This window comes from Antechinus flavipes, chromosome 5 (genome assembly GCF_016432865.1).
Source record: "Antechinus flavipes isolate AdamAnt ecotype Samford, QLD, Australia chromosome 5, AdamAnt_v2, whole genome shotgun sequence".
Lineage (NCBI taxonomy): Eukaryota > Metazoa > Chordata > Mammalia > Dasyuromorphia > Dasyuridae > Antechinus > Antechinus flavipes.
Genome location: NC_067402.1, coordinates 204,677,342 through 204,705,076, shown reverse-complemented (window position 1 = coordinate 204,705,076; position 27,735 = coordinate 204,677,342). Strand labels below are relative to the sequence as shown.

Here is a 27,735-nt window from a genome sequence, read left to right as displayed (position 1 = left end):
AGCTCCAGACACGTCCCACCTCGGAAAAACGAGCTCTAACGCCCGTCGCACAAATTAAATAAAATGCGTTAAAATTTGTTAGGTGCTAAGCATTGTGCCTGGCACTGTTTAAATAATTACTTTTTTCCTCTCTGGAAAATCTGATGAACCGTGATGAATAAACTGACTTTAAATTTAGGTATCCCCTTCCCCCCCAAAAAAATTAAGAGCATCCCGCCCCACCAGAAAAGATATACTTAGTAGCCTTTCTTTCTAATTAGTAATCTTGTTTTCTTGGGAACATTTTAAAGCTTTATAGTTTTAAATTTTTTTTCATTTTATAAACTGTGGTCTGATTGGACTTGATTAAGGTTGTAGGATGCTGCAACTTTTATTTGCATGATAAAGGAACAAGAAAAGAATTCAGATCTTATTCTTTCAATCCACAAAATATATGTATGACATTTAAATATATGTATGCTAGATATTCTTCCATTTCTATATAATTTACATTATACATTATATATTTTACATTTCATTGGGTTTTGGTTTTTTTAGGCATCCCTTTCGCTTGCACCTGTTAATATCTTCAAGGCTGGTGCTGATGAAGAAAGGGCTGAAACAGCCCGTTTGGTAAGTCTGCTTTTCTGCTGCTATTATTTTCTTTTCTGAATTATCTTGATTTTTTTGTAGTAATTTCTGGTTTCTCTCTTTTAAAACCCTAGTCTTCTTTCATTGGTGCCATTGCCATTGGAGACTTAGTAAAGAGCACTTTAGGACCCAAGGGCATGGTAAGAAAAGTAGAAAACATTTACATTAACATTTTTCAAAGATTTTTTGGGGGGATGATATACAATAGTTTAAGTTTAATATCCATTAGGATTTATGATGCAAGGTTTTGTTTAGTAAAAATAGATCCTTCTAAAAATTATTTTTGCCATAATATTACTGTTTGAAAGTAAAGGATATGGATATTTTGGGAGAGGAGGAACGGTTGAGCAACTATCAACTAATTTGTTCCCTTCAGGACAAGATTCTTCTAAGCAGTGGAAGAGATGCTTCTCTCATGGTAACCAACGATGGTGCAACCATTTTAAAATCTATTGGTGTTGACAACCCAGCAGCCAAAGTTTTAGTTGGTGAGTCTAGAGACAACATTTGACATTTTGTTTGTACTTTGACTATGATTCCTATGAAATTTCTTTTTTTAAAAAATAATAAAAAAAAATTTTTTCACACATATCATATACAGTATGCTAGGGATATAAACAAAAGAATGAAATGATCTCTTCTCAAGTAACTTTCAAAAAAAAATAAAGTAACTTATATACTAACAGAAGAAAAGTACATAATAAGTATATAGCTAATAAATAGAATTAATGCCAGAAATGTTAAATATGAAGAATTTTGAAAGAAATGGTTTTATCAGCCAGTATAATAGTTTACTCTTACTACTAAATCAATAAAGATAACTAGTATGGAGATTCCCCTATTATCCATTATCCTATTCATGGGGGGGGTGGGGGAGGGAAATGTAAAAATCTCATCCTGGCATTTAAAACTTCATTAGGGAAAGCTAAGTAGTGCAGTGGATAAAACATCAGCCCTGAAATCAGGAGGATGAGTTCAAATCTGGCAGCAGATACTTAACACTTCCTAGCTGTGTGACCCTGGGCAAGTCACTTAACCCCAATTGCCTCACCACCACCCCCAAAAAAACTGCATTGAAAATGTGATTCACACCAACCTCTTTGTATTTTTTCATGTTACTCTTCATGTAGTTTACATTCTGGGTCAGATTGAAAAACTTTGTTCATTTTTTATATTCTTCTTCGATGCATTCCCATTTTCCCACATTTTAAATATAAACTAGAGCTATAATCACTATGAGGGAAAAGACTTAGCACTGGGAGGCATAGGACAAATTTCATCGTATCATTTGAACTGAATTTCAAACGCGCAAAGCAAAGGAAGAATATTCCAGTTAGTAGGTAATAAGAAGGGCCATAAATGGGAAGAATATCAGAAGTTCCATTTTCCTGGGGTGTTAGCTAATTCCCTGGATACATAGTTTGATACATACATCGAAGCTGCATAAATGTTTGTTGGGTTTAATTTAGATTAATAAGACAAATTCTAGAATTTAGGCTTCTTGAGAGTGGATTTTTGTGCCCATTTCTCTACATCTTACTGATAATTTATAGTTGGTCATGATAAAAATTGCTTAATATGATATGAGGCAGGGTCAATTTTTGGATGTGATCCTGGGTCAGATTTAGGACGTATGTATAAAATATTTTTACAAGATTATATAAATTAAATTGTGTAAATAAAGTTTGTTTTTGTGTGTGTGTATGTTTTTTTTTTTTTTTTAAGATATGTCAAGGGTTCAAGATGATGAAGTTGGTGATGGTACTACCTCTGTAACTGTGTTAGCAGCTGAGTTGTTAAGGGTGAGAAAAAGTTGTTGATTTTTAATAATTTCTGTTATAACATATATAACATATATGCAATGCAGCTTAATGTGGTGCATCAAGAATGGCACATAGTGGCTCTCTGGCTCTGTGGAGAAAAAATCATTTAACCTAACCTAAATAATTTTATAAAACTTAAGTTATAAAATCTCCTTTTACAAAAGAATGTACTCTTTGAGGTTTCCCTAGACCAGGGATGAGAAACATCTGGCATGTGAGCCATGTGAGACCTGTGAGATTATTTGCTTAATGACAAACTGAAAACTAGGTTAAAAAAAAGGTTCCCCATCCTTGCCCTGGACCAATTAAATCACAGCTCCAAGAAGAAAATTCAAATGATAGTTTTAAATTTTATATATTGTGACTGCTGTTAACATTTTAACATGAAAAATTAACCAGAATTGAATGCTCCTTCCCTTAAAGGAAGAAAGAAAAAAACTTCAACTTTAATTGATGTTATTACTTAGCTGGCTTTTTTTTTTTTTTTTTTAATTTGCTAAGGAAGCAGAGTCTTTGGTTGCAAAAAAAATTCATCCTCAAACTATTATTGCTGGTTGGAGAGAAGCTACAAAAGCAGCAAGAGAGGCTTTGTTGTTATCCACAGTTGATCATGGGTTCGTACCTTAAAATGTTTTTTTTAAATCAACATTAAATAATCCTTAATGCATATTGAAAAATTTTGAAAATAGAATGAATTTTTAAAAAATGTATTCCTTAGGAAATGACAGGTGGTTTTTATTTCTCTTTTCCCCCCATTTAGTTATGATGAAGCTGCATTCCGTGAAGATTTAATAAACATTGCTGGAACTACATTGTCCTCAAAGCTCCTAACTCATCACAAAGACCACTTCACTAAGTTAGCTGTAGAAGCTGTTCTTAGACTGAAAGGCTCTGGCAATCTTGAAGCTATACACATCATCAAGAAACTGGGAGGAAGTTTGGCAGATTCCTATTTAGATGAAGGTGTGCTGTGTTTGCAATATTATAAAGTCTTTCATTAGATGCTAATTATTTAATGTTAGTAGTTTCTGTTTATATTAGTGGTTATTCTCTTTAGACAGTTTTGTATATCTGTAAGGGGAAAAGTCCATTCCAAAAAATTGTGATTTTCTTAGCAACAGCATATTTTTCTAAGTTGAGACATTTCTCTGTAATACCTATGGTACTCATTTAATTAGTACTTTAAAGTTAGATTCAGAATCCCATTTAAAGTGGCATTAGACACTGATAATGAAACCCTAAACAAAGTCATTTATATCCTGTTCAGCCTTACTGCTTCCAATATTACCCTATTATACCCTAAGAAGAAGGCATACATTCTCAAATAGTCTGAAACTGGAATTAAGATACACTGTGGAGAACAGTTTTCAACTATGAAATCCAAAAGTCGTCATGAAGTCAAAACATCTAGCTTTTGCTTTTTTCAATTTAGGTTTTTTGCTGGATAAGAAAATTGGAGTAAATCAACCAAAGCGAATTGAAAATGCAAAAATTCTTATTGCGAATACTGGGATGGACACAGACAAAATAAAAGTATGTGGTTTACATTTCTTAATGTTTGATTTATAACTCTTTAAAATTTATAACCCAAGTAATTTTATGCTTCTTTTTTATTTAGATATTTGGTTCCCGAGTAAGAGTTGACTCCACAGCAAAGGTTGCAGAAATAGAACAGGCTGAAAAAGAAAAAATGAAGGAGAAAGTTGACCGCATCTTGAAGCATGGAATAAATTGCTTTATCAACAGGTGTGTTTGGTTGAAGGAACAATAATTATTTTACCAACTTCATAAACTCTGTGGTTACCTATTTCATATCACAGGGGTTACAAGAACAGTGCCCCCATGATTTGGAAAATCCACATAAGATTTTTTTGGCTCTCCATACTAGAGATGTCTGAATATTTTTCTTTCTTTCTTTTTTTTTAATGGGTTGTTGAATAGTACTGTATTATAAAATTTAGGCATATTTATAGTATTAAAAGATTAAAATACATTGAAAATTATACTATCTTACTACATTTTATGCATTTCTGAGTTTTCTGAACTGTCTTCTGCTTCCTTTCATGTGCCATTGTAGAGTGATATCTTGATGGGAAAGGTCAAGATGTGGAATAATTTTACATCATATCTTAAGATATGATATGACTTAAGAGTCAGGCAATTAGGAAATTACAGTTAGCCCTCATGTTGTTAGTATATTACTATGATTTCATGCACTGAAAATTAATTTCTGAAAATTGAAGGCTTGGGAGGAAGGCTTAAAATGTGTTAAATAGTGATAATTGAGTTAGTGTAAATAACAGCTCTAATTTATACTTGAAATTATGTAGGGAAATGGGAATGCATAGAGTAAGAATATAAAAGTGAAAGTCTTCCAAGGAAAAATTAATAATTGGAAGATTTTGTAATTTATATCTTAAGATAAGCACTATACCTTAAGAGCAAAATAAAGTGGTAGTCAGTATCTTTGAGAACCTCACATTTAGTTGTAGGTCAAAACATTTGATGACTTGTGAAAAGTACATATTTGATATTTGTTCTCTTGGTTCTGGTATGGATATGTTTTATATCACTCTGATTCAATACTTGTATAAACTTAAGGGTTCTTAATAGCATAATTTTATTTGCAGGCAGCTGATTTATAATTATCCTGAACAGTTATTTGGTGCTGCTGGTGTCATGGCAATCGAACATGCAGACTTTGCTGGTGTGGAACGCCTGGCCCTTGTTACAGGTATGAAAAAGACATTGGACTTTATTCATCTTTTGTTTTAATCAATCGAGTATTTATTTCTGAATACTTGTTGAAAATTCCTGAAAACAGGTAGCTTAAGATTTAAATGTGTCACTTCTGAATTTATCTGGCATAGATAGTAGTGTGGAAAACTATAGACCTTTGAGGTCCTTGAAAACAGGGAGTGTTTATTTTTGATCACTTTAATGATCAGTGAAGGCCTTCATAATAGGCCTTTCAAAAAGTAGCTGGATTACATAGTGGATAGAGCACTGGTCTTGGAGACAGGAGGACTGAGTTCAAATGTGGTCTCAGACATTTAACACTTCCTAGCTATGTGATTGGGGGCAAGTCACTCCACCCCAATTTTCTCTCAAAATGGGGGAGGGGAGGAAAGCAAAAAAAGGCATTTCATGTTTGTTTAAAAGAAGCAAGTAGCTTTACAAAGAATGTGTAGTTAAATGATTATATTAAATTCTAAATACATTAAATTTACTTGTACTAAAAAATCTAGTATCAATATTGGATTCGGGGAAAATAACTGATTAATCAATAAGCATTTGTTAACCATTATACAAAAACCGTGTGAGAGACTGTATGCTATATGTTGGGTTTACAAACTACAAAAATAAAATTGTCATCTGCCTTAAAGAGTTTATATTGTGTCAAAAGAAGATAACATCTGCATGTGAGTAAGCATAAAATATATTTTTAAATTGGAGATAGTTTTGTTTTTGAGCTTACTGAGTAGCCAGGGTTAACAAAGGCTTGATGTGAGAGGTTCCCTTAATCTGAATTTTGAAAGAGGCTAAGAATTCTACAAGGTAGATGTTGGAAGGGGAGGAGGTTTCTTCTAAGCCTGAGGATCAGGCCAGCCTAAATTAAGGAGCTAGAGGAAAAGGTGAAAAGTTGGGTATGAGGGAACAGCAAGTAATCAGTTTTGCACTGTGGAGTATGTGAAGGGGATGTTAATATATAATAACCATCACAGAATAGGCTGGTGAAAATTATGAAGGTTGTCAATGTCTTGTAACAAAAGGGGTTGACAAAACTTCCTACTCAAAACCCCTTTTTGCCAGAGATGTTTTTATTTAACCACAAGTTATAAATTTATAAAATGGTTATACAAATCAAATATTTATAAGAAATCGTAATTTCATGACAGTGTAAGAAGCTTTGATCTAGGATAAAATCTTAGCCACTGGAAGTTTTTTAAGTTAGAGTGACATGCCTAATTAGAACTGTACTTTTTGAAATGTCACTTAAGTCAGGGATTTTCAAAATTTTTTGATTGTAGAACCCTTTCACACTCTTAAAAAATTATCGAATGTAACAACTGCGCTAACACCCAGAACACCCCAGAATCAGTTGGAGTCAGGATAAGCAAAAAGTCCACAGTCTTTATTCTTGGTCTTAAATGCAGGATTGATCAGGATGGAAGCAGAATCTCCATCACCGCCTAGAGTGTGTCCCTGGCTAGCCTTACTCCACCCCCTAGTCCCTCCTACAATCCTCTCTATACACCAATCATTGAGCCAGCATGGATAGTGGAAAGGACCATTTTCCAAGCATATGCCCATAGAGTATGGTCCAAAGAGAAGTTAGCCTCAAGTGCTCAGCAGTCTCAACCTTAGTGCATCAACCCAATAGTTTCAGCCCTCTACAATTAAGGATCCCCAGAGTGGATTATATCTATTGCTATCTATTAATAAATTAAATTGAGGCATCTTAATATTTCGTGAAAATAATGTTGACTTCTTGGACCTCTGAAAGAATCTTGAGAACAGCCAGGGATCTCTGGACCACATTTTGACTTAAAATGTATAGGAAGGATATATCAGAAAGGGGAAAGACTAGTTGGGTTAGGGGAACAAATATTTATAGTTGGCCTGTTTGTTGTATGTAATATAACTGTGTTAAGAAATTTTTACATTTTATTTGATCCTCATTACAATGTTGTGAGGTTGTTGCTATTATAATCCCCATTTTACAGGTGAGGAAATTGAGTCAGGCAAATTAAGTGACTTGCCCAGGGTCATCCAACTAATAAGTTTCTGAGATTGGGTTTGAATTCAACTCTTCTGACTCCAACCGCAATACTTTTAGCCAGTTTGCCACCATCTGACTCCAATTAGGAAGATCAGTTAGGAAATTATTAACAGCAGTCCTGGTGAGAGATGAGAAAAGACCCTGACCAAGGTTGTTAAGCATGTAAGGTTTGAAAAGGGGGGGATGATGAGAAGAATGTGGAGGTGGAATTGACAAGATTTGACAACTGATTAGCTTTGGGAGCTAAAGGGAAAGTAAGGATGATAGTGAGGTTAACAAATTTGAATGACAAAAGATAAGTGTTCTTGAAAGAAATTGGGATATTAAGATGAGTAGGTTTGGTGGAAAAGATAGTGAGTTCTGTTTTGGACATGCTATGTTTGAGATGCCTCTGGGATTGGGTGGTGGTATGGAAATGGAGCTTGTGAGAGTGCCTGGGGCTGGATATTACTGATTATATTCCTGAACTGAAAATCCTACATTCAGATGACACTTGGATCCAAGGAAGATGATGAGAGCATAAGAGAGATAAAAGTAAAGAGACCAGACCCTTGAGGGGGGGCACAAAATGGAAAGGGAAATGTGCTAACTAGGGCTGCCTTTTAAGATTAATATATGAATGACGATCCAGCAAAAGAGAAAAAACAGAAAGAAGAACCAAGAGAAAGTAATGGACAAGGGAGGGTATCCAGAAAGAAGATAATGAATAGTAGTGTGTACAAGCTTCCCAAAAGTCAAGAAAGAATGAGGATGGAGGAAACTGGTGGACTTGGTATTTAAGAGATCATTAACTGGATAGAGCAAAAAAAAAAAAAAAATCATTAACTGTTAGTACCTTACGATAATTTGTTACTTTAATCATCAGATAATTAATGTGATACATATCATAATCAGTCATACTTAGAAGTGTTGATCCATTTTGGGCATCCATTACTAAAGAGGAATTTTAAATTAAATGCCATGCATTTAATCAATGCAAATTTTTATTTATAGGTGGTGAAATTGCCTCAACTTTTGATCATCCAGAACTGGTAAAACTAGGAAGTTGCAAACTTATTGAAGAAGTTATGATTGGAGAAGACAAACTCATCCATTTTTCTGGAGTAGCACTGGGTAAATACATATTTTAAGAATGAAATTATAGTGTCATAAAAATTTTGCTACTATAAGGCAGTTTTAAAGCCTTCTGGTTATATAGAATTGGTTGGAATTGAGTTTTCTACACAGCTGAAATTAACTGTTGAAGCATACAAATTGATTTGATTGTTAACTTTTTAAAAATTTTTCTTTCATAACCAAGTCTTTTTTTGTGCCCTGGGCCCCTTTGGCAGTGTAGTAAAACCTATGGACTCCTCAGAATCAGGTTTTTAAATACATAAAATTCGTGAGCTTACAAAGGAAATTTAATTATGTTGACCTGTAGCTATCAAAATGTAGAAACAAGTTCATAGACAATCAGGTTAAGAATCTCTATTTAAAAACCAGTTTCCTATACATAGAATATAATAGAAAATATTTTCTTGATCATTTAGGAAACAATATTATGAGCATTGTTAATTGTTAAATAAGTGAAATTTTTATGTGCTTTAAAATTTATAAAGCACTTTACATTTGAGCCCTCACTAAAGCTCTCTTAGATAGACAGACAGGTACAACCAGTTCTCATTTAGTATTAGTAAATCTTTCCATAACACAGAACTTTCCTGAAACTTCTTGGTGACCTCTCCCATCCTTGTAGGAGCTCCACATGACCCTATCTTCTACCGCTTAATTCTGAGCTGCTTTGCTTCAGTATCTCCAGCATCAGATTTGGATAATGAACATTTATGTGAAACAAGAACTGTCCATGTGATTATTTTACACAAAGGAAAACCAGTTGAGACTTAATCTATAGTAACAGTTACTTGAATTCAGGTTTTCTGGAGTCTTACTGTCTTCAGGTTGGTCACTAGATGATGAATTCTTTCAGTCAGAGCAACTAAAAAAAACCGAAGGTGAAGGGCTGCATTCTGTTTCAGTGGGGAATACATCTTCACTGATGGGAGTCATAGATCCTTTGAATATTATGTGTAATAATATATCTGTAAGAATGGAGGTATTGTTCATGTGGACAAAGTATAGAATTTAAAACTAGAAGAGAGAGAATGAGTAGGCAAATCTCTCCTTACCATTTTTATAGTGTGGCATAACTAGTAGCAAGCATAGCCAAGAATTTAATCAGCTCCTCTTGATTAAAAATTTGTATATTTTTATTGTACCTTTTTGCCAGTAACATAAAATGGTATATACTTCAAAGGGGGAGGGAGATTGAACTTTTTCATTACCTCACATAATCCTGTGGCTTTTAAAAATAGTTTATTTTTGCTATATTAGGATTATTCCCAGCTTTACAATTATAGAGGGACAAAACTAATCTAGAACTAGAACAAAGACTTAATGGTTGTCCTGTTTATCAAAGTAAGTTTCATACTTGATCATCACAATACTATTCTCCCATTTTCTATGATCATGGTTTTTACTATTGGATTCTTCCTAGAATACCTGGGTAGAGAAGCTACTTGGTGTAGCAGAGTGTCCTTTAAAGATATCTCTGTCATTAGTTAATTTTTTTTTCCTCATTTAGTAAAGCAAGGACAATGTTCCATTGTTGAAACCCACATCATTTTCTGGTTAGCTATAGTGCTAAAGTGTCTTTGTACTTCAAAGTAAATATTACATTGAAAATATCCTTACAAGTGCCCTTGGGTTTTTGAAGTGTAGGATAGCTTAATTTGCTATTGTTTCCCCCTAGCAAAAATAATCATCTTTTCCTCCCTACTTTCCCCATCTCCTCAACATGTAATTATGTATAGTTTGCCACAGATTGAAAGAATGTTAAGACTTAGAGACTAAAAGAAATTTAGATTCCGCTCATCTTAAAGGTGGATAATAGGAAAGGATGTTGACATGCAGAGTTTAAATAACTTTATTTCTCACCTTGAATATTTTCAGAGGGAAAAGTTTTTCATTGTGTCATGTCTTTGTGCAATTATCCATCTTCATAATTTAAGAAATCTACATTTATTCTTGATTTTTTGGATATTTGCTAACTTTTTTAAACATCACTAAATAGGTATTAGAGAAAAATGATTTAAAAATGATAAATGGTTATTGTATAAAGCATTATGCTAAGTACTGGAAATACAAATAGAAAAGCAGAGATAATTCCTGCCCCTGCTACAAATTAAGCATATAGAAGATTTCAGCTATTGAGCCAAATAGAAGGTTTTTTTTTTTTTATTTCTTTAGAGTACAGTAGCAAGTAGATGTTAATGTTTCATTTCCATTGATAAAACCTAATCTGTTTTAATTATTTGCTTGTCCTTCCGAACTATTGATTGGAATGTTCCATTTTACCAATATTTGTCTTTTGAGTGACTGATTTGTATGATAATGCAAAGATGATCAGCTTATCAGAAATTGTCATTTCAACTGTGAAATTATTAATAAGGAATATGCTTCATTTTTTCTGCAAACTGGATAAATTGTTAATACTATTTTTAAACACTTTTAAATAATAGCTAATATTCATACAGGTTTTTAAGATATGCAAAGAGTTTTACATATTTTATAGATTTGATTTTCACAGAAATCCTGTGAGAAGAAAGGTGCTAATTCCTCTTTTTACAGAGGAGAACACTGAAGCTTACCTCGTGTTACATAACCAGTAAGTTAGGTAGGATTTGAATATCCTGGATATCCAGTTTTAAGTTCAAAATCAATGTTGTCCTTGGGCTTCAAGTCCTTTTGTTGTGTTTGCTATACCACTAGTTCCATTTTCTGTACTGTTAAAAGAGATAGGGCAACTTCAAATTTTGAGTCAAAAGTTTTATGTAAGAGGGGAGATGGATAAGTACTCTTCCTTTCCTAAAATGGAAAATCATTTCCTTCTTGGGGAATAGTTTTTTGTTCCCTCGTGGAAATTGGGAAGAAGGAGCAGAAAGGCTTTTTAAAAATCGTGTATTTGGCAGTTTTTGCCTCAGACTTAGCTATGAGAGAATACATTGAAAAAAAATTTGGCTGGAAGAACAGTTGTGGAAAAGATGGATGCTTTGGTACTAGGTTAGTCTAAATCCTAAAGTGTTATGGTTAACTTTTGGGTGGTATTTTTGATTCAAAGTTGAATAGATGTGAAAGGAAATAAAGGGAAGAACAAGTAGGGGTGATAATATTTGAGATGATGAAATTTTTTTTTATATTTTAAAGTTGGGTTCATTGTTAATGACTTTAAGAGTGTTCTCTGCATTCTAAGTTATAAATTTAGCTATTTACTAATTAGATGTAATTTAAGTCTGACTGAACTCAGGGAGGACCTTAGTGTACAACCCACGAGACTTAAAAAACGAAATGTATTAAACCACATGGCCAGTAGGCCACATTGTAGCCTGCCATACTGCTTGAGTGGGATAGAATAAGTTTAAAATGTAATTGGGAAGTGTTTAATGAAATAGATAAAGATTGGTTAGAATGCAGATAATTCTAAAATGTGGTTCTCCAAGTCAATATATAACCTTAGGGGTTTAGTGATCAAACTATCAAAAGAAAATTTGTAGAACTAGGAAAAATAACAGCAACATTCCATTTGGAAGTACAAAAATCTAAGACTAACAAGAGGATAAGTGAAAACATGTCCTTTTGTATTAGGTTGGCCTGGTTGTACCAACTTCCAAGCTATATTATAAAAAGCAGTAATCACCAAAACAGTCTGTCAACCAACTAAGAAATAAAGTGGTAGATCAGGACAATAGATTAGGTATATAATACATTGGTGGCAAATGACTATAGTAATTTAGTGTGTGATGAAGCTAAAGATTCATGATTTTGAGACAAAGAACTCATTTGACAAACGCTGCTAAGAAAATAGAATGACAGAAACCTTGGAGATAATTGACCCACATCTCAAGATAAGAGTTAAAATTAGGTGGTACATGATTGACATAAAGGATAATACCATAAGCAAAGGAGGAGAGCGTGGAATAATTTATCTGTCAGATCTATGGACAAGAGGAAAATTTAGAACTAGATGAGATAGAGAGCATTTTGATTTTATAGTTAAAAAGTTTTTGCCCAAACAAAAAGTAATGTAACCAAAAGAAAGAAAGTAGAAGGGAGGGAGGAGTTATAGCAGGTATCTCTGTTAAAGGTCTTATTTCTCAAATATTTAGAAAACTGGATTAGATTTATAAGAATATACATCATTCCCAAATTGATAATGATCAAAGGACACAAAACAGGTAATTTTCAAACAAAGAAATCAAAACTATTTCTAGTCATATAAAAAAAAATTCTCAATCTATTGATTAGACATAGGCAAATTAAACCAACTCTGAAATATTCAACACCTATCATATTGCACCTTGAAGGGGACTTGGGAAAACTGGGACATTGATGTTAATTAGTATTTGGTAGAGTTGTGAACTGAACCAACCATTCTGGGGAGCATTGTACAGCTATGCCCAAACAGCTATAAGACTATATACTCTTTGATCCAGTAATACCACTTCTAGGTCTATATCCCAAAGAACTTTTTTTAAAGGGAAAATAACGTATTTGTACAAAAATATAACAGCTCTTTTTGTAGTAGCTAAGAATTGAACATTGAAGGACAATGGCTGTACAACTTGTGGTAAAAGATTATAATTGTTGTGCTATAAGAAATGAAAGGATGATTTCAGAAGAATTTGAAAAGACATGAACTGATGTTGGGTAGAGTGACTATTGTATACAGAAACAATATTGTATGATGAGCAGTTGTGAATGACTTTATTCCTAGCAATATAATGACCCAAGATAATCCCCAAAGATTCATAATAAAAAGTGTTATCTCCAAAGAAAGAACTGATGTCATCTGAATAGACTGAAGCATAGTATTTTTCTGTTCCTCCTCTTCTTTTACCTTCCTATCCTCGTGCTCATGCACGTGCACGCACTCCCTCTCTCACTCACGCTCTCTTCTCTCTCTTTCTTAACTCTTCCCCTTCCTTTTCTTTCTTTCTCTCATTTGAGTTTTCTTTCACAAAATAATTAATATGGAAAAGATATTTTATATAATTGCTCTTGAATAACCTTTGTTAGATTGCTTACTTTCTCAGGAAGAAAAGGGATAGAATTTGGAACTCAGAATGTTAAAAGATCTTTTTACATATAAACATTGGATAGGTCAATTTATTTATTTATTTTTAAGTAGAGCACTTGTTCTGTTGATTCTTTTGTTTTTTCTCCTTAGGTGAGGCTTGCACCATTGTACTGCGTGGTGCCACACAGCAGATTTTGGATGAAGCAGAAAGATCCTTGCATGATGCTCTTTGTGTTCTTGCTCAGACTGTGAAAGATTCTAGAACTGTCTATGGTGGTGGTGAGTATCATATATTGTTTCTTAGTATTTTGTATTATATTTTCAGGATTACAACAACTCTTATTTACTTATATTATTTTCTTACAGGAATTATTTCTGTTGATTTTTTTTTTAATACTGCTTTACAAAATATTTTAAGGAAGTCATTTGAAAAATCCATTTCTAACTGACCTTATGTGTAAAGAAAAGAATAGTAGGAATTTTTTTCTCTTGATTTTTAGGTTGTTCTGAGATGCTGATGGCCCATGCTGTTACAGAACTTGCTAACAGAACACCAGGCAAAGAAGCTGTTGCAATGGAGTCTTTTGCTAAAGCTTTGAGAATGGTAAGTCATGTGTTACAGAAGTAGCATTGTTTTCATGTTTTTAAAATTTTAGGCAGATTGCTTTCATCAATAATCGAAGGCGTATAGTAAAGACTAAAAGGGGAGATTGGCTTATTCCTCTTTAGAGAGAGAAGGGATTTTTGTTTTTCTAAGCTCTTGACTTATTGGTTATAAAATGCTATGTTGATTCATTAAGACAAATGGACTTTTTATAGTGAAGCAAGCATTCACTGTTTTTACATTTTCTTTGTATAGCTGCCAACCATTATAGCTGACAATGCTGGTTATGACAGTGCAGATTTGGTGGCTCAACTCCGTGCTGCCCATAGTGAAGGCCAAAAAACATACGGACTTGGTAAGAAAACAATATTTATTTGGTTGAATGAATTCTTGAAGCTTTATACTGGTATGATTAAATGAAATCTGTTATTTAAATGCCAAGAATACTTTACAACAAATACCTATTTTGCTGTTGTCTTATAACCTATAAACAATGTTAAGGAGACTTGTTATCGTTATCCTGTTTAATAAATAAGAACTTGTGCAGTCATTCATTTTACTTGTGGAGTTAGGTGTTATACTTCAAATTCTATGAAAAACTTAACATATATTTTCTCAGAAATCATCCTTGCATAATTTACTTGTATTTAAACAAACTATTATTATTAATTTAGAGTTATTGGTTGAGAGAAAAATTAAGCAAAATATTAGGAGAGATGGGGGCCCAGCTCCCCTAACAAACAACTTAAAAAATGATTGTGTAGTAAAAAGAGGGGGTGTGGATGCAGTGGGTCCAAATAACTTTTTCTAGGAATTGGGCCTAGAAAATGAGGAGAGACTTGGGGTGAATACAAAATCTAATTACCATGGTTTAAGAGAACCCCAAAATATATACTCAGAGAGTATAATACAAGTATAGCTTCAGGGAAAAAAATGAGGGACAGCTAGGTGGCGCAGTAGGTAGAGCACCAGCCTTGAAGTCAGGAGGACCTGAGTTCAAATCTGTGCTCAAACACTTAACACTTCCCTAGCTATGTGACCCTGGGCAAGTCACTTAGTCCCAATTGCCTCAGCCAAAAAAAAGAATGAGGACTCCAGAATAGGTGGAATGCATACACCTCAGGGCCTCCAAAAGTTCTGAAACCAGCACTCCCTTGGGCCACAGGGAAGAAGGAAAAAAAAAAAAAAACACATTACCACAAGTCCAAGTCTATGACATGTCTGTCCCAGGTGACCTGTTTTTAGAAAGAAATAATGTAGTTCCTGGATATCCTGCACCAGATTGTGTCTCTGCTGAGACTAACAAAATACTTGCAATCCACTCGGTATATCTGGAATGAAACTGTTGGTTGATACTTGTGCAAAGAGATAGTCTTTATACCCACCTGATTTGCAATGGGCCTCTGGGAGACAAAGACCAGAATCTAGATGTTGTATAAATATTAGGGTCTCCAGACCACCCCATACATAATTTTAATAGGTTAGTTATAACAATTTCTGCATCTTAGGGGAAATTAATTAGGCAGGGAAAAATGAAATTAGAAAATGTCATAATATCTAAGTACAACAAATGAATCAAATGCAAATGGACAACAAAACTAATAGACACCTTTGTGTATTCATCGCAGAACTAGACAAATCTAACAAACTACTAAATAAGAAAAAAATTTAAGGACCTGAAGATTTTTTTTCAGAAGTTAATAATGGGAACAGCTAGATGATGCAATGGATAGAACATTGGTCCTGGACACAGGGGAACCTTTATTCATATGCAGCCTGAGACACAAAATCATTTCTGTGACCCTTGGACAAGTCACTTAGCCCTGGTTGCCTTGCCAAAAAAAGAATTAAATAATGATAAGCCATTGGTGATCACTAAATGGTGATTGGAAAGAATGTGCTTTATCCGTGGGCTCCTTCACCAAAAACCCTCAAAGTATATGCAGAGAAACAGATAGAAAACACATCCTTTATTTATTAGAATATAATAAATATAAGTCATTTGGAGAAAGACTTCATACTTTTAAGTGAAGGCTAAGTGGATTAAGTTGAAGAAGGGTGGGGATGGGAAAACAAAGTTAGGAAATGGGGCATGATTCATTCCTATGTAGTTGGTGTAATATAGAGTTGGAGATAAAGTAAAAGTGACAGGAATATACAAGCCTAATGGTGGGCATGGATGACAGATTATTGGAAAGCAGAAGGACTTTCAGCTCTGCCAATTCCTCCAAATTGGTTCAAAATAACAGGCAGTATTTTCAGATCTGATTGGTTCCCTTTCCTCCTCTCTTGGGCTGGGTTAAATTTTTTGGAATACAGTCAAAGTCACTTGGAGAAAATTTATATTGTCAACTCTTATATCAACACATTGAGAAAGAACAGAGCAGTTAATTGATGGTGCTGTTAAATAAAGTAGAGAAGCAATAAATTTTTTTTAACATAAAATTAGTAATCCTGAATATTAAAGGGGAAAATGTGATTTTGTGTGTAATCCTTCCCTGGTGCTCTACTATGTATGTGTGAAAATCCTCTTTTGGTATTCAAATTCAAAATAAAGGATAAAACTTTAAAAATAATATCTCTGATAGACAACAAAAAAGGTTCTTTTTGTGGGGAGAGCCCAGTTTTATTTCATATCATAGAAGAACCAAGCAGTGATCTGATTAACACAGAAAGTAGACATCTCATGTAATATACATCAATGAAAGTTGATTACCTTGTATCCTGTAACCTAATTGTTGGAGGGTCAGTTCTAACTGCTTCGAAGCATATCAAATAAATGCATGACTCAAGTTCAATAGTATCATCTTTTAACAATTAGAGAACGACATTGAATAATTTGAGTGTTCTTTTCTTGGAAAGAAAAAATCTGACATCTGTATATTCTTATCCTTCTAGTAAAGAATTTGTGTTCAAAGCATCCTCATTGGTTATTATTTGTGAAGATAAAAGTTTTGGGGAATGCACCAGTATTGAAACCTGGGGCTTGGTGTCTCTCTCTGGGTTGTATATTCTTCCAACCAATTTAATGAAAGCAAGATAAACAAGCCTTGTAGGAAAGAATTTAAATGAATGTTTCCTAAATTACCATCAGAATAACACTTTTTTTTACTGCCTCTTCCTTTCCACAATTACATAGCAAAGCACACGTCTGCTACTATTGGAGCTGCACTAATCTCATATCCTTCACCTTCCCAATATATTCCATATTTCATGCCTAAGGATGATACTATCTTGAAGGAAGATTTGGAGCTCCTGTTCAGCTCTACAAGGGCTTAGCAGCTCCAACCCTACACTGAGAGTTGAGATCCCAGAATCCTCCTTACTTTTCCAGCCCTCTAATTCTTTTGACAGAAAGAAGCAGTTGCTAATGCTAAGGGCCTAAGGTTTTGAGGATCCAGGCTATTTGGAAGAGGGGAGGTAAAAGTTGTCAACCAAATGAAAAATGCTCTAAATCAATAGTTAATATTGCAAATTAAGCTAATTTCTGAGGTTCTACCCCACATTTGTCAATTTAATATTTTGGGATATAGATACACTTCTGGCACTGCTGGACACAGTAGAGACCATCTATCACTCGGGTAATGGCTGGACAAAATTTAATCTATAAATGTAATGGAATGGATTTATCCTATTGATAACGTGGAGCATGTCAGATCAGGGAGGCATAAGTGAAGTGACTTACTACTATTGCAGATTTTTATTACATTTTAGAGAGTTTTTGTTGTTTCTTTGAGGTCACTTTTCCAGATTGCAGATAATCAATTTTAAACACATCAAGTGATCAAAGCATGACATTGACTTTTGTCACTTAGAAATCTAATTGATGTGGAGAGTTCAGGGTGGCAAAACATTTGAAAACTGCCATATGAAAACCAATTTAGGTAATTGAGTATGCTTGACTTTGGAAGGTTTAGAGGAGAATTATGTTTGGTTTTAGGTTAACTGAAAGGCTATCATGTGAAAGAGAGAAAAACTGTATGAGGGAACAGATCTTGGAAATTGGGTAAAAGTCTTTGGAATTTTGGAAAGTTCATTATGAAGGACTTTGTCCAAAACTGGTCAGTACGGGGATAGGAAGACTGCCTAGGAGAAGTAAAAAGTTGGCTGAATTAAGGAGTGATGATCTGCTCTGAATTCAAATCTTTTTTTGCCATGTTTGTCTGTCTGGGCATTTGTCGATTTCCTCACCAAGGAATTGGTTAAATTAAATGCTGCCCTAAAAGGCCTCTTCCAATTCTAGATCTTTTGATTCTGTGGTCCATTGTAATCCCACTAATGGGAGTGTTGGAACAGAAACTAGGTGACAGCTTGTAAAGAATAATCAGAATTTCTGCATTAGGGAGATTGAACCTCGTTTCTTGGTTGTATAAATCTTTGATAATTAAAAAAATATAACTTCTTGAGAGGAAAAGCATACCCAAATACCATTGAATGGTTTAGAAAATGAATCTGGATTTAACTCCTTTTTGATTTGTCTAGTTGACAAGTGACTCCTGTAGCAATGGGAGTTTGCTACTTGCCATGAGCAGCTGCCCTAGAAAAACATTCCAGTCTCAGAAACTCTATGTGCAGAACCCATTGACTTGACTCTAATTAAAATTTATAAAACTGAATGTGATGGACTCATTGAGAATGTAGTTTTCTTGTTTTCAAATTACACTTGAGGAAGTTGGTTTTGTTTGTAGGTGGTACTTCATAATACTTTCTTCAGTACTTGGCCCTTGATAGGGATTTAAGACCAACAAAGCTAGAAGTAGAATGGACCTTGTATAATGTTATCAGAAAATGCTAAACAGTAGAAAAAGGATGGTCCAATCAAAGCAACTCTTACTAAAGTTGTCAAGAAATGAATGCATCTCATTTTCATTTCAAATTTAGATCACATTAGCCATTTTATATTACCCTCTTACTGCCATTCCTTTACTGGAGGCAGTTTACAGCCCTGTGCCTAAGAGCCCTACCTCTTGACAACCTGCATCCCTTTTGGCCATCCATCCAGCAAAGTGAACTTATGGACCTGCCAACTTTTTTTAAGTGTTCTAGCTCTTCCTTCTGAGCCACCACAGCTTCTGAAGACCATGAAAAAGATAAGTCTCTATTTAAAAGATCCAAAATGACTTTTTAAAAAGTTAAATTTGACTGTAATGCTGACTTGACTAAAATACACAACCATTCAGGAGCTAGTGTAATTCAGTGTCTCAAAGCCAGTCTTATGGAATTGTTTTCAAATAATTAAGATTCCTCTAGCAATATTAGCTTTGTAACAATATTAGCAATATAGTGTTTGGAAAATTTATGATTTGGGATAGACACTGAATTTACTTAAATTGAGCAGTCTGGTTTCATTTCCTGTAATTCTTGTTACTAAAGTTCTTTGTCACCTTCTGATGGTTTGGAGTAAGAAACTGTTGTGGTCCTATAGAAGGTATGCTTCCATCTACCTTACTGTCTTCATTTTATGGACAGTTGGGCTTTGCCATTGTTCTGCCCTGGAGTTACATTGTCTTTCCCAGTTTGAGTGTGAATTTTCTGTGAATAGGAGCTTTCTCTCTTTTCCCTTTGTATTCTAGTACTTAAGATATTACTTGTCATTTAGTATGTATGACTATGGCAAGTCAATAATTTGCCTAGGTGACCTTAGAATTAATAATGATCATAGCCTCTTAAAGATAATGTGGGGGTGGGGTGGGGGGAGTTTAATCTTAAAATAAATTTAAAAAGAAATCTGAGAATTTTTATTTTAAAAATATCACTTTGTATGGTAAAAAGTGTGAAGGTTTTCAAACTTTTTAACTAAGATATTATAACCTAATGTTTTTATTCTCTTTAAGACATGAAGCAAGGTACCATTGGAGATATGGCTGTGCTTGGTATAACAGAAAGTTTCCAAGTGAAGAGACAAGTTTTGTTGAGTGCGGCTGAAGCAGCAGAAGTAATTCTTCGTGTAGATAACATTATTAAGGCAGCACCAAGGTACCACACATTTGTGAATTATTGGCACAGTATTTAGAAAAATTAGAAATATGTCATCATTCATTCACTATAAATTTATTAAGAGCCTTACACTGTGCTAGGTAGTGGGAAAGACAAGTAAGACAACTGCCCTGGCCTCAAAGAACATGATAACTTCTAGACTCCTAAAAATTACATAGATAAAAGAGAGATCTACAGAATTCTTAAGCATGTTAAATATTCTTTAACATGCTACTTTTCATTTTAAGTGGTTTTTCTTAGATGTGTGTCAAATTCTGAAAAAACTTCATTAGACAAAATTGGTATTTAAAAAAAAAAAAAAGTGATGTTGCCTAGAAAGAATATTTTTTAATCACTGTAAGGTGATAGCCACAAAATAAGTTTTAAAATTTGTGAATAAAAGAACAGATTGGATCATGCCAAGATTTCTTTGTTTAGAATCTAAAACTTTAAATACTTGCTGCTTTTCTGCCCAAGATCTAATTTCAGCAGTCCTAATTGGTTTGACTAGGAGAACTCCTTGCCCACTTATAGAAATGAGTTCCTTGAACCCATTAATAAATCTGGAAAAAACCTGTTTATTATTATTTCATTGTCTTTAAAGATTTTTCTCTTTAAATGACTTGGGTTTTGAAAGGAGAGAAAACCCAATAGTTAGGGATTAGTGAAGAAAGAAAGGGGTATAAATGGAAATGTTTATTATACTATAATCCATTATTACCCTACTACAGTGAAGTTGCATAGCAGCAGCACTAAAGAACCTGAACACCAGACTGAATTCTGCTCCCAACTGGAGTATGAGGCCCTGAGAAGGGATCTTGGTTTCTGGTGTTTGCTCATGTGCAGAATGAGACGCTGGACAAAATGGCTCCATGACCTTTGGTTTAGGGGGTTGGATTGGAGGAGGCAACTGTGAGAAAAGCCAGAGAAATGTGCCACCAGTAATTCCTCTGGGGATTATCCTTGAGATGTCCAAGAGGCAAGTCATGACTGGCAGGTGACAGTTGAGTCCATTTATCATTCTTTAAGACCTTTTCTATTTCATTGAAGCCTTCCACTTTTGTTCTTTAACTTGAAAGAGAAGGCATCAAAACAAATGAAATTGTTACATGATTAAAATATTCTCAGCATGGTCTAAATAGAAGGAACACTGTATTTGGAATTTGAGGACCCTTTGGCACATCGTAGCTTTGTGGCTGTACAAATCCTCATTCCTTTGTCTGGACATCCAAAGTGGCTTCTGGTCTGCTGGAAATTAATTTTCTGATCTAGTCGTGTAGCCTCAGGTAACTGGTAAGATTTGCTCACAAATAGAGAACAAAAGCATCATGTATGTACTTCAGATTAAAGAAGTAATTTTAAAGCTAATTAAAATATTTCACATGATTCATCTTGTAGAAAGAAAGCTGGGCATCTTGCTGAGGGAAAATAATATTAACAGATTCTGCTAAATAATTTGGGATTCATGTCACAAAGTTGTAGTTAAGTCAACCAGACAGATTTCAACCAAAGAAGCATTTAGTTTCCTAATAAATCTGTATTTTGGTGAGGAGCCGGGGAGAAGTTCAATAAGTAATTAGATGAACCTTCAGAGCTCACTGGATTTAATGTGTTCAGTGAACAATTACAGAACTTTCATTGTACAATATGCTGGTGACTAATGAAAACTGCATTTTTAGATTGGCTTTTGTATAGCAATTTAGTCTTAATAGGAAAAGCAAACATTGTTGTGTTGCAACGAATTTTTTTTTTTACGTTACTGTTATGGAATCATTATTATTCTTATTGCTGTTGTTTTTGTTTATGTAGGCTAAATTTATATGGAATATGTTAGATTTAGGAACAAATGAGTTGGGAGCATATAGTTCAAAGGACGAGTTTCAGTGCAGTTAATTAAAAACATGTTTAAAAACAATCTTTTAAAAGTTTTATTGTTTTACATTACATTTTGTAGAAATTTTAATAGATTTTGAAATTTTGGGGTGGAGGGTGATCTTTTTAAATGACATGGCAGTGTAGTATTGCAGGATTTTGGGAATTGACAACGCTCTTGTTTTAGAGATGATGAAGACTCTGCCCACTGTCTTAACTGCAATGTAGACAAATGAACTAAACACCCCTTGATGTACCATCTACAAATAGTGTACCTCATTTATATTGTGTAGTTCTCTAGTTTCACTTAAATGAATTTCACAGATAATAAGTATTTCCAAACCCTTTTCATATTCTAATTCATTCTAGACTTCCATTCCTTCTTAAAGCATGAATAACTGTGATATAGCTTTGATAATTAGCCTCAGTGCTGATTATCTGTGGTTCCTCATCACTTAGATTGAAGAATCAAGCCCAGACTCCTTACTCTGGCATTGACTTATTTGCATCCTCCACTCTCTCTCACTTCATCAGACTTCATCATGCTTTGAGATGTGTATCCTGTCTCAGTGATATCTCTCTGCTCTAGTATTCCCTTCTGGCTGCTAGCCCTTCCTTTATTCAAGCTCAGCTCAGTTGCCTATGCTGCAGGCGAGCTAATCCTTTTTTGACCTCACATATCATGTAGCTAGGGTCCATTATTAGGACGGAGGTAGGAGTCCTTAAGTGATTGTCACCTACCTAGCTGTATGTATTCTGCTTGTATTGCCCTTATTTTCCTTTTAGAATGTAATTTCCTTAAGAGCAGGGACAATTTTTGTTTCTTCTCCTTCCCACCCCTCATCCCAAAGAATTCTTTCTCCTAACTTAACAGAGTCTGGCATACGTTAAGCAATGAGTAATTCTTTACTTAGTCCTTTCTCTCTATGTCACAGATTTGTTGTGAAGAAAGGAATTTTGTAAATAATGAAAATGTTGTGGTTGTCTTATCATGTGTATTGTCTCCTACCAAATTGTATAAATTTAGGTGCACTACAGTAGGCCCTTCAGTTGTAGTAGGCTGCTTGAAGATTCCTGTACTCCTAAATGGCACTGATCTAATTTCCTCCATTTTTTAAGTTTATGTGTATGGTTTTCATTATTTTCTCCTTTGATTTCTCTTATTTCTGGTATTATCTGCTATTAACCACTGTTCCTTTACTCCAAATAATCTTAAATCCAACTTGTAGAAAGTAAGGCTAATTTTCTTTCGCCCTAGCATTGCTTACATATTTAAGCAAGGCTACCTTTTCAAAAGAAAACCAGTACAGCAGTGGGTCTGTGAACTGTGTGATATAAAAGGTACTAAAAAGAGTGAAAATTGCAATCCTGGCTCTGCCCACTCTGGCTATTTTTCCATGTTCCTATCATAAGTTGGCCTTTATTTTAACTATAAATAGTCTACTACTATTTGAACAAGAACTTAGATCTTGAACATCAGATGTTCTATAATGAGTAGATTTTTTGACACCCACAGCAGAAAAATGTTATGGGTGTGAAAAAAGTCTTCTGAAATAGAACAAACAGCATAATTGTTTTAGTCAAAATAAAATTTTTAAAGGCTAAGTTTTGTGATGAAAGCCTGATTAAAATCATGTCTTTTTTTTTTTTTTTCATTTCCTGTAACTTTACATGAATTGGCTCGTAGTTGATTCAGGGTTTTTTTGTTGTTGTTGTTGTTGTTGTTTGCTTTTTTAAAGGCAGAGTGGAGAAGATAAGAATGCTTAGGATTTATCAAGAAAAATTAATATAATACATTTTCTTAATTTTTTTTTTTTTTAAACAGAAAACGTGTACCAGATCACCACCCATGTTAGACATTCCCAAATCCCAGAGGACTCTGGGGCCAACCATTTCAGTAACAAAGTTGTTGGAGAGAAATGCACCTTCTAAGGACAACAAGGAACAGAAGCTTATCTGAGACAAAGCATATCCATGAATTTGACATTTAAACTGACTCTTCTATTTCAACATGGGTCTAATTTATTTGCTGTTTCATTTTCAGACAAAATATAGAGTTGATTTTTTAAAAGTTCATTTCCTCCTACTGTGCACTGAAATAAAATTTCCAATTGTTTACCCTGCTTTTAATTTGTCTTGTGTTATCATAAGTTCTGTGTTAACCCTTAATGTAAAAAATAATTGCAGAAAAGCTTCTGTAGTTTAGAGTTTAGATAGGTTAATGATAGCCTACCCACCAGCCACATGTGAGTTAGTTATTTGGTTCAATACTTTGTTATCAACTAAAATCGAAATATTCAATAAATCAAGATCCAATTATTGCTTCAGTGTTCTGGCAAATCATTCCACATAATTTGTTTATGCTTTATTATTTGGTTTCTAAACTGAAATGGGGAGGGGAAGAGAATAATTATTCAGTGTCTAATGTGCTAGGCATTGTGTTAAACACATTTTACAAATATCATTCATGTAATCCTCACAATAACCCTTTGAGGTAAGAGCTGTTATTCCTGTTTTACACTTGAAGGAAACTTTTGCAGAGTCACAGCCAGTGAGCAGCTGAAGAAGATTTGAGCTCAAGTTATCCTGACTCTCAGATCTGTACTCCTTCAAATATATACAGGCATTGGTTACTGTTAACTTTATTTCCCTTTTTTTTTCTCTGAGGCAATTGGCATTAAGTGACTTGTCCAGGGTCACACAGCTAGGAAGTGTTAAATGTCTGAGACCAGATTTGAATTCAGATCCTCCTGACTTCAAGGCTGCACCACTGCATCACCTAGCTGCCCCTACTAATAACTTTAAATTGAGAAATTTAACTAGTTAAGATGCTTTTAAGTTTCACTAGTGCAAGAAGCCTGGGAAATTTAATGATAAATGGTATTCCACCAGGTTTATTCAAGCCCTCTAACTTTTGACATAAAACCTTGAAATTCCTTTTTGAGTTAGCTAGCTGCAGTGACTACCATGAAGGTAAAAAGTTACCTTTTGAGAGAACAAGATGCCTCAATTTAAAAGGATCTGTGATTTACTTGGTGTTGGAAAATGAGCCAACTCAGCTTAACTTGAAATAAGCCCTGGACCCATTCTTGAAAGAAGATAAAATAAATCATTCCTGCATTTCATCAGCATCCATGGAGTTCTTGGTAAGATATTTTTGGTTTTTTTAAACAGAAAACGTGTACCAGATCACCACCCATGTTAGACATTCCCAAATCCCAGAGGACTCTGGGGCCAACCATTTCAGTAACAAAGTTGTTGGAGAGAAATGCACCTTCTAAGGACAACAAGGAACAGAAGCTTATCTGAGACAAAGCATATCCATGAATTTGACATTTAAACTGACTCTTCTATTTCAACATGGGTCTAATTTATTTGCTGTTTCATTTTCAGACAAAATATAGAGTTGATTTTTTAAAAGTTCATTTCCTCCTACTGTGCACTGAAATAAAATTTCCAATTGTTTACCCTGCTTTTAATTTGTCTTGTGTTATCATAAGTTCTGTGTTAACTCTTAATGTAAAAAATAATTGCAGAAAAGCTTCTGTAGTTTAGAGTTTAGATAGGTTAATGATAGCCTACCCACCAGCCACATGTGAGTTAGTTATTTGGTTCAATACTTTGTTATCAACTAAAATCGAAATATTCAATAAATCAAGATCCAATTATTGCTTCAGTGTTCTGGCAAATCATTCCACATAATTTGTTTATGCTTTATTATTTGGTTTCTAAACTGAAATGGGGAGGGGAAGAGAATAATTATTCAGTGTCTAATGTGCTAGGCATTGTGTTAAACACATTTTACAAATATCATTCATGTAATCCTCACAATAACCCTTTGAGGTAAGAGCTGTTATTCCTGTTTTACACTTGAAGGAAACTTTCGCAGAGTCACAGCCAGTGAGCAGCTGAAGAAGATTTGAGCTCAAGTTATCCTGACTCTCAGATCTGTACTCCTTCAAATATATACAGGCATTGGTTACTGTTAACTTTATTTCCCTTTTTTTTTCTCTGAGGCAATTGGCATTAAGTGACTTGTCCAGGGTCACACAGCTAGGAAGTGTTAAATGTCTGAGACCAGATTTGAATTCAGATCCTCCTGACTTCAAGGCTGCACCACTGCATCACCTAGCTGCCCCTACTAATAACTTTAAATTGAGAAATTTAACTAGTTAAGATGCTTTTAAGTTTCACTAGTGCAAGAAGCCTGGGAAATTTAATGATAAATGGTATTCCACCAGGTTTATTCAAGCCCTCTAACTTTTGACATAAAACCTTGAAATTCCTTTTTGAGTTAGCTAGCTGCAGTGACTACCATGAAGGTAAAAAGTTACCTTTTGAGAGAACAAGATGCCTCAATTTAAAAGGATCTGTGATTTACTTGGTGTTGGAAAATAAGCCAACTCAGCTTGACTTGAAATAAGCCCTGGACCCATTCTTGAAAGAAGATAAAATAAATCATTCCTGCATTTCATCAGCATCCATGGAGTTCTTGGTAAGATATTTTTGGTTTTTTTAAACAGAATACTAGTGTTGAAACATGCTCCCCACCCCTTTATGGATATATAAGGCACTCAGGATGTAGGATGAGCCAGATTTTTTTTGATATGGTTAATGCAGTAATGTTTTCCTTGACCATACGTTACAAGAGTTCTATTTTTTCTTTTCCTTCTTTTTCTTGTCTCTCACAATAAAGAAGTAAAGGGACAAGAAAAAGCAAAGGTATAATTTATACTAAAATGCAAAAGAGATCAGAAGAAAATAAAAGAATCAGGACAGTTTTGAAATTAATGTTTAAAACAAAGTGATAACACTTGTGTCCCCCAGGAATATATAATTATCTGGGAGGCAAAAAAGATTCCGGAGAGTTAGCCCAACTGCCCATTGGTCAGATATCACCACCACAATTTCCAGCCTTTCAATAGTGAATGAATCTTCACTGCAACAAGAAAGGAAAGGTGACATCACATTCCTATATGGATATCTTACTTCACAGTGTTGGTATGGAAAAATAGAGTTTAAGATTTGAATTTACTGCTTTTTCAAATAAAGGCAGCATATCTGAAGGGCAAAAAAAAGTCCTGGGAAGTTTCCTGAAGGAAATAGTGATTTAGTAGTAGTAGTCTCACAGTTTGTGAGAGTCAAAAGAGTATTTGAACCGAGGCCTTCCTTAAGCAATCCTGCCTCTACTTTTCACTTGGATGTTTATTGAAAGGAGAAAAGAAAATGGATGTTTTGTGGATTTTGTAAATTCTTTCTTATTGAAAAAGGGCACATAACAGGTTTGAAGAGACTTCTGAGATAGGCTTTTAAAATAGGATATCTGAACTGGAGGTCTGTGATCCTTAGGTAATCTGATTGTTAGGTTATCTCTTCTTATTTTGTTAATATAATTTATCTTAATATTTTCTCTTTCACTCTGCTCTCCCCTCTCTCTTTTGGAAGCAAAAAGAGTCACATAACTAGTATGTCTGAGGATTCCAGGACCAGGACTCGGTATCTATTGTGCCATCCTAGCTGCCCCTATATCTTTTATTTTCTGGGGGCTTTAATTAAGTCTTTTGCTTTTAACATCTATTTTCTCATAGTCAACTTACTCCAAACTTAATTTCTATTCTATTCCTGCCATTCTTTTCCTCAGCCAAAATTTCTTATAATATTATATTCTGTATCCTTTATTTAACTTATTACAGTCACTCTAGTTCTTGTGGCCAGGAATTTGTTCTCTCGTGTTCTACTTGTCATGGATTTTTTTTTCTTTCGGATTTATTTATTGGACCTCTAGCCCACATAGTTCTTCATTGTGTTCAGTTTTTTCTTGGGTTTACTTTTAATTCCAGTGTTAGTTTCTGGATTTTAGTTTTCTGCTTTGAGCTAGATCTTGGTGTTATAGGAAGGCTCTCCTTGGTCCTTTTTGCCATGGACAAGACTA

The 27,735-nt window shown here is 34.3% G+C and overlaps 1 protein-coding gene across 3 annotated transcripts in view; it reads left to right on the top strand.

Annotated features, from left to right (window-relative positions):
- CCT2 (chaperonin containing TCP1 subunit 2) overlaps positions 1-27,735 on the top strand; it is a 31,586-nt gene that overhangs the window by 592 nt on the left and 3,259 nt on the right. Inside the window, exons 2-16 of one of the 3 annotated variants that reach the window (XM_052001459.1) lie at positions 538-612; positions 705-770; positions 1,007-1,118; positions 2,356-2,432; positions 2,955-3,067; positions 3,214-3,416; positions 3,886-3,986; positions 4,072-4,199; positions 5,084-5,187; positions 8,230-8,349; positions 13,502-13,630; positions 13,852-13,955; positions 14,211-14,310; positions 19,790-19,931; positions 24,978-25,275. In XM_052001459.1, the coding sequence (XP_051857419.1) occupies positions 538-612; positions 705-770; positions 1,007-1,118; positions 2,356-2,432; positions 2,955-3,067; positions 3,214-3,416; positions 3,886-3,986; positions 4,072-4,199; positions 5,084-5,187; positions 8,230-8,349; positions 13,502-13,630; positions 13,852-13,955; positions 14,211-14,310; positions 19,790-19,931; positions 24,978-25,008 (1,605 nt within the window). In that variant the 3' untranslated portion in view covers positions 25,009-25,275. Of the gene's footprint in view, positions 1-537; positions 613-704; positions 771-1,006; positions 1,119-2,355; positions 2,433-2,954; positions 3,068-3,213; positions 3,417-3,885; positions 3,987-4,071; positions 4,200-5,083; positions 5,188-8,229; positions 8,350-13,501; positions 13,631-13,851; positions 13,956-14,210; positions 14,311-19,789; positions 19,932-23,628; positions 23,927-24,977; positions 25,276-27,735 lie in introns of those variants that run through there. The other 2 variants (XM_052001458.1, XM_052001460.1) reach the window with 2 other exon arrangements.